Source organism: Austrofundulus limnaeus, unplaced genomic scaffold (assembly GCF_001266775.1).
Source record: "Austrofundulus limnaeus strain Quisiro unplaced genomic scaffold, Austrofundulus_limnaeus-1.0 Scaffold124, whole genome shotgun sequence".
Taxonomy (NCBI): Eukaryota; Metazoa; Chordata; class Actinopteri; order Cyprinodontiformes; family Rivulidae; genus Austrofundulus; species Austrofundulus limnaeus.
In genome coordinates, this window is record NW_013952526.1 from 646,967 (window position 1) to 659,242 (window position 12,276).

The 12,276-nt window shown below is 37.6% G+C and overlaps 1 protein-coding gene across 1 annotated transcript; it reads left to right on the forward strand.

Moving 5' to 3' along the window:
* Positions 1-5,846: 5,846 nt before the first annotated feature.
* On the forward strand, positions 5,847-11,350 carry dhcr7 (7-dehydrocholesterol reductase). Its single transcript, XM_014015183.1, has 8 exons — positions 5,847-5,953; positions 6,815-6,923; positions 7,704-7,926; positions 8,005-8,095; positions 8,206-8,419; positions 8,533-8,737; positions 9,506-9,637; positions 10,841-11,350. Exons 2-8 carry the CDS (start codon positions 6,835-6,837, stop codon positions 11,303-11,305), a joined length of 1,419 nt encoding a protein of 472 aa, XP_013870637.1. The 5' UTR covers positions 5,847-5,953; positions 6,815-6,834; the 3' UTR covers positions 11,306-11,350.
* Positions 11,351-12,276: the final 926 nt, after the last annotated feature.

Genomic DNA, 12,276 nt, shown 5'->3' on the forward strand with positions numbered 1-12,276 from the left:
CTCTGACTCCTGCAGCATTCTGTGAAATACAGGTGATAAGATATTCCAGAATTTTTTATAGAACTCTGCTGGAAAACCATCTGGTCCAGGGGCTTTTTTTGTTAGGATTGTAATTTAATGTTTCACAGAGTTCATCTGATGTCAGTGGAGAGTCTAGTTCTGATGACTGACTACTGGATAGTTTTGGAAGTATTACTTTTTCTAAGAAACAGTCAATATCCTCATCTGATGGATTTATTTGTGAGGTGTATAGATTTTTATAAAATTGCATAACAATACTATTTACTTTTTCCTGATCGTAAGTTGTATTCCCAGTTATGTCTTTAACACCAGATATAGTTGATTTTTCTTYATTTATTTTAAGTTGGTTAGCTAAAAAACTTCCTGATTTATTGTTATGTTCAAAATTTTCTAAACGAAGTCTTTGTAACAAGAATTTATTTATTTTGTCGATAATTTCATTCAATTCTAGTTTTGCCTTCTGCATTTTTTGCTCTATCTCTTCTCCTTGCAGAGCTTCTAACAATTTAATGGATTCCTCTAAATCCTGGATACGTTTATTTTCAGATTTCTTCTTATTTGTTGAGAATGATATTAWTTTGCCTCTCATAACTGTTTTTCCTGCCTCCCAAAGAGTAGATACTGATGTACCTGGTAAATCATTATAGCGCTCTTGATTTTCTAATGATAATGATCAAATACACGCATCAGGAGTGTAGACAAGTGCTTAATTTAAAACCAAAACAATGTAAAAAAAAATAGCAGGTGAGTTCACCCATTTTCACTTTAAAAGTGGAAGTAGTCAGAAAAGGAGGCAGAGTGAGAAAGAGAGCGGAAGTTCGAAAAAGCAGATGATGAATGTTGTTTATGGCACTTCAGATTGTCTTGTTGCTGATTAAATAAACTCGTCTTGCCATAGCCTTGAAGGTGGAGGTCAAGGTGAAGAGGGTCTTGGAAAAAAAAAAAGAAGTGGACCACAGTCAGCCCATATGACAGTTTGTTTCCCATGTTGCCTTTGAATTGAAGATGCTTGTAATGTCAATGAATTCTCATGAACAAACTAAATTTAGGACATTTTTAGGCAAAGAACTTGTATTTTAATACTAGTATAAGTCTGTGTAGCAGCTGAATTAAAGCAAAGCACAGAAGTGAAGGATGACATTTACATCTGGACAGGGGAAGGATATAAACAGAGGCAATAATCTGCTCTCATTCATTTTTCACTCTCCTTGTGAAATATTAAAGAGTTGTGTTGCATCATGGTCTCATGCTGAACAAGCCCTCACTTTTTATAAAAGAATGGAACACGCGTGCATTTGCACACAGCAATAAACACACCCTGACAACATACATGTATTTATTAATTTAAAATGATGCAGGGCTGCACAGACAGAGTTCTGCATAAAGACAGACATGCACCGTCCCAGGGGAGCTGATTAGGATAAGATATGTCAGACACTCCCCTCATTCTTTCAGCCAAATCCTATGTGCCGTCCCACCAGTGATGGATCTTTTTGGATTGATCATACTGGAGATACACAAAGCAAAGACCTTCTTTAGAATTTTTTGGTAACAATGGTAATATTTTATGATAAACTATTCAGTTTGATGAAAAATCCATGAGCTGCTTTGGGGAACTGAGAATTATTTGTATATTTTGGCAATATGAAGGAGGAATTGCCCATTTTTTTAACCCCCCGCCATTTGGCTGATGTTTTGATGAACACTATTCAAATGCATATCAATTTTCCTTTTGTACTCTATTGTTAAAGAGGACAAAAAGATCACTGATATAACAAAATGGAGGCTTATTACCCAAACTGAAAATTTTACTGTACAAATCAAACTCCAGAAATCGTGCGACATCTGTAACTTTTTATGAGACCTCTGCACCTAGTCAGATATTTCAACCCACACCTCTTGASCAAACTGCTTCAGCTGTCTCCGGTTTGAGGAGTTTTTTCTCCAGATTGTATGTTTCAGCTGCACCCATGGATGTTCAACAGGATTTTGATCATGGTGCCATCATGAATTCACCTGATATGTCTATGAATCGAGCAGCGGAGAGGAACAGAAGTACCAAGAGGCATGATGCAAAATCAACAGATTTATTTACAGCACATAAAGTCCTCAAAAAATTAGCATATTGTGATAAAGTTCATTTTCTGTAATGTACTGATAAACATTAAACTTTCATAATTTGATTCATTGCACACCAACTGAAGTAGTTCAAGCCTTTTATTGTTTTAATATTAATGATTTTGGCAAAAAAGTAAAGAAAAATCAAAAATCCCCATCTCCATCTAAATAAAACAATAAAAGACTTGAACTACTTCAGTTGGTGTGCAATGAATCAAATTATGAAAGTTTAATGTTTATCAGTACATCACAGAAAACAATGAACTTTATCACAAAATGCTAATTTTTTGAGAWGGCCCTGTACAAGTGAAACAGGGACTGGATCCAGATCTGGGAGGAACAATGACAGGTGAGTATTGAGTTCTGGAGGATTAATGACTGAGAATGCAATCCTTACAATGTCCAGCAGATGGTTCCAGCAGGTAAGTGTTTACAGACGGACCCAGTGCAGGTCAGGGAGGACCCAGGAACCATAGGAGGGACACCAGGTAAGTGGGATGACCCAGCCAAAGGAGGAAGAAGCAACTCAGGTAGGTCTTCATCCAGGTAAGTGTACCAGTGATTGGTGAGCTCCAGCAGGTTCTTCTTCAAGGATACTTGTGGCATAGACTAGACACAAGTAAAGCAAGCATTGAGTTCTCATAGGGGGCAAGCACTCTGAACAGCCTGATAATCTTTACCTTAGGGCACAAGATACTCCAGCATCAACCAAGCTGAATGAACAAGCTTAAATAGAGGGAGAAGCTCATCAGTGGAAACCTTAGCTGCAGACTGGTCKCTGCCCACAGGTGCAGAGGACCACCCCTCCGGTGTTTTGCTCTAAGCCATTCCTGGGTGTTTTTTTTTTTACCTGCCTGTTTTGGATCATTATCCTGTTGGATGACCCATGACCTGCAACTGAAACCAACCTTTTTTTGACAATGGGCGGCACATTTCACTCCAGTGTTTCTTGATAGTCCTGAGATGCCATCATTTCCTGCATCTGTGCCAGATGCAGGAAATTATTTTAAGTAAAATCCTGTATTTTTAACAATTAAGCTTTCAGCCATTGAGATGGCCCACTTTTGTTTTAGTCTGTGCACTTAGAGAAAGTCTGCCATACGCTCAAGCAGCAAAGGCTCATGGGACATTTTGCAAAGGCAAATAAAATTGTTGCCCATGTATTTATATTTTGACAGTGTTTCAGCTATGTTTTACTTGTAAAATGTACTGCATATGTACTGTCACATTATTCTGAATTGTTTTAACGCATGTTGTAAGTTTCCAGCAGGGCACCTTTATTGTGCCTTTTCTTGTTCTTCAAGCTTTAACTTAACACAATACTGTGGTTTCTGCACAAGTGGATTGCAAAACTATTTGCTTTGTTACTATTGGAATGGGAACATGTAAGTAATGATGAAATAGGAATTATAACCGCATTTTAAGATGTTCTTCTTTGTTGAAGAACCACAGAACAGGATTTTAACAGAAACTAGGAATATTTACTGCTCAGATAAGAAAGACTCCTTTCCTGTCAAATATGACCTGGTTTTGGACTGGTTTCTACTGGAASAGTATAAAAGATGMTTCACTGGGACTGTGTCCTCAGACTCAACTTGTATTGCTGTATGCATGTTGACTCTCATTTTATTACAATAAAATTACTCTGAGACCATTGTAGTGAAGACCTTTTTTTGATCACGTATTTCTGCATATTGTTAAAACAGACATGGTAAAGTTTTTGTCCAACACAATTTGCTAAATTTATAAAATATGACTATTTGTGGCCTTAAAAAGTGTGCAAATCTAATCTAAATATCACTTGTTGTTACTTCATGTTTCATGTTTAATCTTAATTTATTAAACATAAAGTCAGCACCATGAGTGAAAACTATCTGCACTACAGCCCCTTATAGTCATTGGGCCAATGGATGAAATAACTGCTGGTGGGCCAAATCAAATAGCTTGGGCCCCACTTTGGGCTCCTCTGCTTTAGATGGAGTATCTTTTTTATGTTTCATTTTTTGTGAATATAAAGCAGATGTGATGGTGTGACATGACACTATCCACTGACTTTGGAATTCTCCTATAATGGCCTTGGAAGTTTTTTGGGGACTCAACCCACATTTACTGGGACATTTTGGAATATCAAAACAGGAAAAAAACCCACAAATTTTAGCTTCTTTGTTGCCATGTTCATTTGTGATTTGTGGATTGTGTAGATCATTTAAATCTTCTAAGAGAAGCTATCAAAATAGCAACAAAACAGATAAAAGAACTCCCAGAGAGCAGGCCTGTGCAACTTTCCATGCAGTTTCACAAAATGCAAGAAAAGTGTCAGCACTGACTTTTTGCTTTCATTCAGATGTGTTGTCTGGAAGCTTGGCCCAGATACATCACACTGTCTGGATGCAGCAGATCAACAGGGCTTTCTGATCAAAGAGTGTAGCTGAGAGGAATGAAAAGAGCACAGAAGATAAACCAAAAAACAAGAAAAGTCACAAGGGGAGATTGGAGGGGAAAACACAGTACTCACAGACAAATAAGACCAGGGAATAAAAGCAAGGGAAATAATGATGTGATGATTGTAGAAAGCAGAGAAAAAGCTCCTCAGCTGGTAGCACCATGATCTACTAAGAAATTGGATCAGGACTTAGAGGGTTTTTTTTTTTTTTATGGCAGGAAAAAAATTCCCAACTTCCAGACTTTACTCAAAACAACACAAAACCTGTTGGTTACAATAAGTTGTAAAAATGTCTTTCCGATGAACATATGTGATAAGTGATGAGTTTTGAGTTATTTGCATGTACGCACAATGAACTCCATGAAAAAAAAGAGCCAAAAGTAGCTAATGACACAGGAATTTCCCACTTTTTGACCCAGCAGATGAAAGATTCACAACCCAATTACGCCCTCTGGTGGTTAGTTTATGCATCCGTCAAAAACATCTGTGTCGAATGGGTTTCTTTCTTTTCCTGTTGACAAAAACCCAACACAAAATGTGACAGAGAGATACTGATGAAACATTTACTCTTATTTGTGGCCAAATATTTACTCAATACTTTTTTGTCTTTTCCAGAGATACGGTTCTTTGAAATACACCTTTGTCAGATTATTAGACTATTCAGAAGTTTTTTTTTTCTGACAATTTTTAAAGCATATGCATCTTTTATGTAATGGATACAATGCATAATAATGTATTATGTTTTAGTGCTTGTGTTGATGAAGAAGCTTTGTTTTAAAGACGAGCTCGACTTCAACTTTGTGTTATTTCTGATTGCAGTATTCAGAAAAGCAAGAAAAATGAAAAACATAAGAAATTCCCTTTGCAATATTTTAACAAATGCATTTGTTATTTACTCGTAGTTACATGTATGATGAATTTATTAAATAGTAGCCAGTAAAATGCTATTCAGGCTAAAATATTCGGACGTTCAAAGGTTGGTGTTTGTATCAGGTGTGCGCTTTGGCCAAAAGTATTCTTACAACCAACCCTAGAGCGTCCTCTGGTCCAAACAACCAATCACAGCAAAGCTTTTATCTTCACCTCTCCGGTCCAATCTCACACTGACCATACGACCGTGCTTTGAAACCCATCAGGCGCTTATGGCTCCAGTCATCAAGATCCAATCAGATATCACTAAACAAACATAAACCCGCCTTTAAGCAAATCCTATTGGTTTAAACGCAGAACGTGTTGGCTTAGGGGCGGGGTCTTATCGCTCACGTAGGGGTTCTGTCTAGCGGGTTAGCAAAGAGTAGCAGCAGTCGCTCTGCAGAAGAAATCGGGATTTGAAAGGGTGCGTTTATTGTATAACTTCATAGTTATCGACGGGTGAGTAAACTGTGGTTTTAGCTGTGCATTTGCACATGGCGTCTGTACGTCATTCCATGTCCAAAATGTATTTGTATCGTTTACACTTTTATAAAAACAACAGGGTTACCGTTATTTCACGTAGTCGTGTTCGCTAAGAAAATAAATGCTTGCAAGATATGGAAAAAAAAACATTCTATTGTGTTTTTCCATACAATGATTTTTTTGTAAATATTACACAATGACTTCCCCCTCCCACTTTTCATTTGAAGAAAATAAGCTACCGAGGGTCCTCTAGCCAAAAAGAAAATAAATGCCCTAACTACATGTTATTCTATAGTTGTGTATCTTGGTGTGTGCTGTGAATTTCCTTAACTCACTGTAACTTTCGACTTGTGCTAACCCGTATATCTCATGTCACATTTAAACTAGGCCCGTGGTTGCATTGTAAGGAAGTTAAAACAACTCTAAAAAAAGAAGAAGAAGAAAAAAAGAGACTTGGTTCATGTACTCCTTTCGCTTTAGTTTTTTTTTTTTTATTGGTTTTTAAAGAGATGTTATGATAGTTGTGCTTCAAAATGGCCTTTGAAGCATTAATGACTTTTTATCTCTACTTTATTTTCTCCTCATTTTTGGGTATTTTTTAAATTAAACTCATTTGTCTGTTTTTTTTTCTTTTTTTCTGGTTCTTATAGATAAACATTTGTTTGACAGTAAGAAAACGATGAAGGAGCAGTGACTGTGAAAATTGCTGTTGAAAAACAGATTTAAAAAAACTATTACGTGTTCACTTTGTGCATATCACTGATTGTGCAATATACCAAGTGCAAAAGGTCGCTGCTGCATCATAGATCCTTACCTGATAATCTGATCCTTCATCAGGGCTGAACAGTTCAGGGATCATGGAGGCCACAAGAAGACGTGCACAGAACAGAACCAACGGAAAAGCATCTGATTCCACAGAGAAGTCAGCACAGTGGGGGAGAGCATGGTGAGTTCAGGTCATGCTGTTAATTTTTTTAATCTATTTATTTATTTTTAATCAACACCAAAACAACAAAAAAAACAAGGTTCTATAAGTTTAAATTTATTTTTTACTTCTCTTAGTGTCAAGAAATGTGATCACGATCAACACTTTAATACATCTTAACACATTAAAGCTGCTCTTACGTAGTTACGTTTCTGTTATAGTACAAGTCAAGTGATGGAAATGTGTTTCTAAAGGAACATAATTCTGCATCATGGTTTTATAACAGACAGTATTTACTACACAGAGACTGAGTGTGGCCCTGTTTACATACCAAATAATTATTCATAGACAGCATTGTTTTACTTGCTACTATTGACACAAACTAGGGATGCCCTAAGAAACTGTATTAGTTGCATTTTCACATCTGTAAAGTTTTAGTGTCACAAGGGTGACTGTTAAAATTTTAGGTCACCATGGTAAAATACAGGTCTTTCAGAAATTATTTACAAGTTAGGTTCAGCTCACTTTGTTTTTATATTGTGAGTAGTCCTAAATTCACTTCATTTCATATTTTTGTACAGTTTTGTTGTTTAACAATTAAGCTCAAAATTAGTAATAATAATAAAACCTTACCACTGAATTTACAGTAGATTTTCACAAATCTCAATGAGTTAATGACATTCGAGTTCACACATAAACATGTCTAGCTATCTAGAATGTTCAGATTCAAAGTAAATATTTCTTTCTCTCGATTCTGACAACCAAATCTATTCCTCATTCTGCATCTGTATCGTCTCTCAGGGAGGTGGACTGGTTTTCTCTGCTTGGTGTCATTGGCCTCCTCTGCTCTGCCCCCTTCATTGTCTTCTACTTTATGATGGCCTGTGATCAGTATCAGTGCTCCATCAGCCAGCCCCTGTTAGCGCTGTACCAAGGAGAGACGACACTGCTCTCCATCTGGGCCCGGGCCCCCTCCTTTTTATGGTCAGCTGCTAAAATATATGCCATCTGGGTGAGCTTTCAGGTAAGAATGGGGCCTGGTGGCRCTTCATCTGACACAAACTGTCCGTTGTAACTTAATATAAGCCATGTTATTCTTTAGGTGTTCCTCTAYGTTTGTGTTCCTGATGTTGTTCACAAGTTCATTCCTGGTTATGTTGGTGGAGTGCAGGAYGGAGCACTGACTCCTGCTGGTAAACATGTTTTTCTCATCAGAACAAAGCAAATCATTATTGGTAAGGTTTATTATATTAGTCAGTCTGAATGTTTTTGTTCTGCTCCTCTCTTTTCTTGGATCTATAAGGTCTTATTAACAAGTATGAGATCAACGGGCTGCAGTGTTGGCTGATAACTCATGCTCTGTGGTTTGCCAATGCCCATTATTTCCACTGGTTTTCTCCCACTATCATCTTCGACAACTGGATCCCCCTGATGTGGTGCACCAATATTCTAGGCTATGCTGTAGCCACCTTTGCTTTCATAAAGGCTTACCTTTTCCCCACCAACCCTGAAGACTGGTGAGTGCAGCTKTTTGTCTGATTTGTTCACACATCTGCAAAGTTTCACAACTGTGCCAATTTGTTGTCTTTCACCTGCTGTGTTTTTTTTTTTTTTATTATTATTTTTACAGCAAGTTTACAGGGAACATCTTCTATAACTACATGATGGGCATTGAGTTCAACCCGCGCATCGGCAAGTGGTTTGACTTCAAGCTGTTTTTCAATGGTAGACCCGGTATTGTTGCCTGGACTTTGATCAATCTGTCCTATATGGCCAAGCAGCAAGAACTGTATGGTCACATCACCAACTCCATGATCCTGGTCAACGTGCTGCAGGTAAGATGGAAACTTGATACCTTATACACTTAGTAAGATAAGATTTAGTCTGTTTGATAAGTCTTTGGAAGAAATAATCAAGTTTTTCAAGCACATGTGTCAAATACAAGGCCATATATAATATGGGAACAGAAGGTTCATTGATCCCTTTTGCCATATGACATAATCTGAACCCCCCTGAACAATGTAGTTGAACAGCCCTGTATTAATGTCTCAAATTAAGCTGCTTTAAAGGCAGCATTGACCATAAACTACATCTCCCATAATGCATGTTGATTATGCATGGGAATTCCCTCTCAGAAAGTGGGAGAGTTCAGAATTCAAACTTATCACAAGTCAACAGTGAGTAAAACTCTCTTATGTTCACTTTGAATAGTATTTCCATATTATTTATTTCATATTTAGGTCAGTTGTACATTTTCAGTGTTAAGAGGATGTGTTAAAACACTGTTTCCATGCAGGAAATACCGCATAGAGCTCAGTTATTGTTAGTTAGCGGTGCTTAGCTATAGCAGTGACACAAAGAAAGTGATTTTTTCTGTTTAGTCTTAGTTAAACATGAAATGAAAAGGTTGAAGTTAATTACAACTGGCCCTTTGAGGGCCACCACAATGCTCATGTGGCCCTCTGTGAATATGAATTTGACACTCCTGCTGTAAAATATTAACTATTTTTRATTTACATGTTATATCACACATGCTTTCCATATTAAAATGTAATAGCAGTAATAATATTAAATGCATGGCTTATCCCTCTGTGTTGTTTTAGGCCATTTATGTTTTAGATTTTTTCTGGAATGAAGCTTGGTACTTGAAGACAATCGATATCTGTCACGACCACTTTGGATGGTATCTGGGCTGGGGTGACTGCGTCTGGCTGCCGTTCCTTTACACACTGCAGGTAACAAATTTGTACACAAAGCTGACAAGGCCCTCCGGATTTAGGTCCTAATGTTTATTTAAGTCAGTTTAGCTTGATAAGATTTGCTTTATTAAGTGTTATTATCCCACAAAACGTTTTGCAGTAAACTTTAAAGGTTCACATTTTAAGCATGTTGACTAAGTGATGATCAGTCTCTTTGTTAAAGGGATCCTTGATTAGTTGTAACATTAGACTTTATTTGATAAACATATATTTTAACTGTAAAATGACTGTAAAAATACTGTAGGCTGTTTAGTTTTGTACATTTTTAAAAATATATTTTAACACGGACGGAGACATTTTATTTACACGCAAAGCATTCTGGGTAATGATGACATGGATAGGTCCTCGGTGTGAGGCTGCTAGCGAGCTATATCCACCCTGAAGGTTAATCTTGGACAAAATCTGACGATCGACTCTTTTAAATGAAACCAGAGWGCGTTGACAGAGAGGAGAAGGTAGAAATGACTCAGTCTGTAACTGAAAATATAGATGGAGGACAACAGAGCTGCTTCATGCAAGAAGAACCTCAGCTTAGCATGCTAGCCTTTGTGCTAGTGTCGATGCTATATTGCCTTATATGTATTAGCTCGGTGCTAGTGCAACAAACAAGCTAAAATTAAGTCCTCCATCCATATTTTCAGTTMCAGGCTGAGTCATTTCTACCTTCTCCTCTCTGTCAACGCTCTCTGGTTTCATTTAAAAGAGTCGATCGTCAGATTTTGTCCAAGATTAACCTTCAGGGTGGATATAGCTTGCTAGCACCGAGGACCTATCCACGTCATCATTTACCCAGAATGCTTTGCATGTAAATAAAATGGCCCCATCAGTGAACAATATTTTTAAACTTTTAGTTTAAAAATTATAAAAACTAAACATCTTACAGGATTTTTACAGTCTTTATTTTACAGTTAAAATATATGTTTTATTAAATAAAGTCTAATGTTACATCTAATCGGGGATCCCTTTAAAAAAATGCTGTTCATATATAAACAAACAAAAAGGAGTTATTCATCTACATCAAGTTAAATTTAAAATGGGTCAAAATAGACACTGTAACATTCTGTTTGTACTTTAAAAAAGGATGTTATAATATTTTAAAATCTATCAGAATCAGAATTGACCAAATAACACACTCAGAACAAACAGAACATTATCACTCAAGAGTCTTTCTTATTTCAGGGTCTGTACCTGGTTTACCATCCAGTCCAACTCTCTGACACACACGCCCTCACTGTCCTGGTGCTCGGCCTCGTTGGGTACTACATCTTCCGTGCCACCAACCACCAAAAGGATCTGTTCCGCCGTACGAATGGCTCTTGTTCCATCTGGGGCCGCAAACCGTCCTACATTGAGTGCTCGTACCGCTCTGCTGACGGCGGCGTGCACCGCAGCAAGCTCCTGACCTCGGGCTTCTGGGGAGTGGCTCGTCATTTCAACTACACCGGTGACCTGATGGGTTCTTTAGCGTACTGTGCTGCTTGCGGTTTTGGCCACATTCTTCCGTACTTCTACATTGTTTACATGACCATCCTGCTAGTCCACCGCTGCGTGCGTGACGAACATCGCTGCAGCACCAAGTATGGGAAGGACTGGAAACGTTACACTGATGCAGTGCCTTACAGGCTCATCCCTGGATTGTTTTAAAGTCTGGAAGAGCAATAATAAAAGAAATTCTGATAGTAAAAGTGATCGATTTTACACAAATCACCCCTCTATACATTCCAAATCAGTTTTCATAGACTGCGTGACAGACAATAAGCAAGACTTGGACGATTGTTAAAAGCAGTTCAACAAAAACCCACACAAATGGACTAAACAGTCAAATAAGTCTGAATGTGTACTTTTGAAATGAGTTAAAAGTGTATGTGTTTTCAAGAAGGATTTTTTTCTCTGCTTTTAGCCACTTAAATCTTGGACATATTCTCTATCTTGCTGGTCTAGGTGTTGATATGGTCATATGGTCTCTTTCTCAAGACACTCAATGTAGATCACGTGTCACACTCAAGGCCCATGGGCCAAATGTGATTTTTTTGTAACTTAGAATGAAAGTTGTTTCTTATTATCAATGGTAAACTTGAAATTTTATGGTTAAATGCAACAAGACACAAATTTAAAAGGTGAAAAACTAATAGTCCTTATCTTGCCCCTGAGCTGTTGGCTATATGTAACTGAGCAATTTAGTTAGATAGCTCAGTAATAATGTTTTATAATGTCTTAAAATAAACTGCTTTAAGTCTAGCATCCACCACTAACTTAATCTCCAATATTGCATGTCGATTGTCCATAGGAACAATTGGCCCTTTGAGGGCCTCCATAACGCTCATGTGGCCCTCGGTGAAAATGAGTTTGACACCCACGATGAACTATATCTTGATTTAGGTAATAAACTTGTGAAATGTTGGGGGAAGAGGAAGGAAGCTTTCAATTTACTTTTACATTTTATCCTAAAAAAATGCCGGACATAAAGATTATCTAATATTATAAGTCTCCATCTTCTACTGATTACTGGTAGTYGGGTTGCGGAGACGGTACATCCAGGAGAGACATCCCTCTACTCACCAACACTCTCCATCTCCGGTTGTGAGACCCCAAGATGTGCCTGGGCCAAAGAAAAC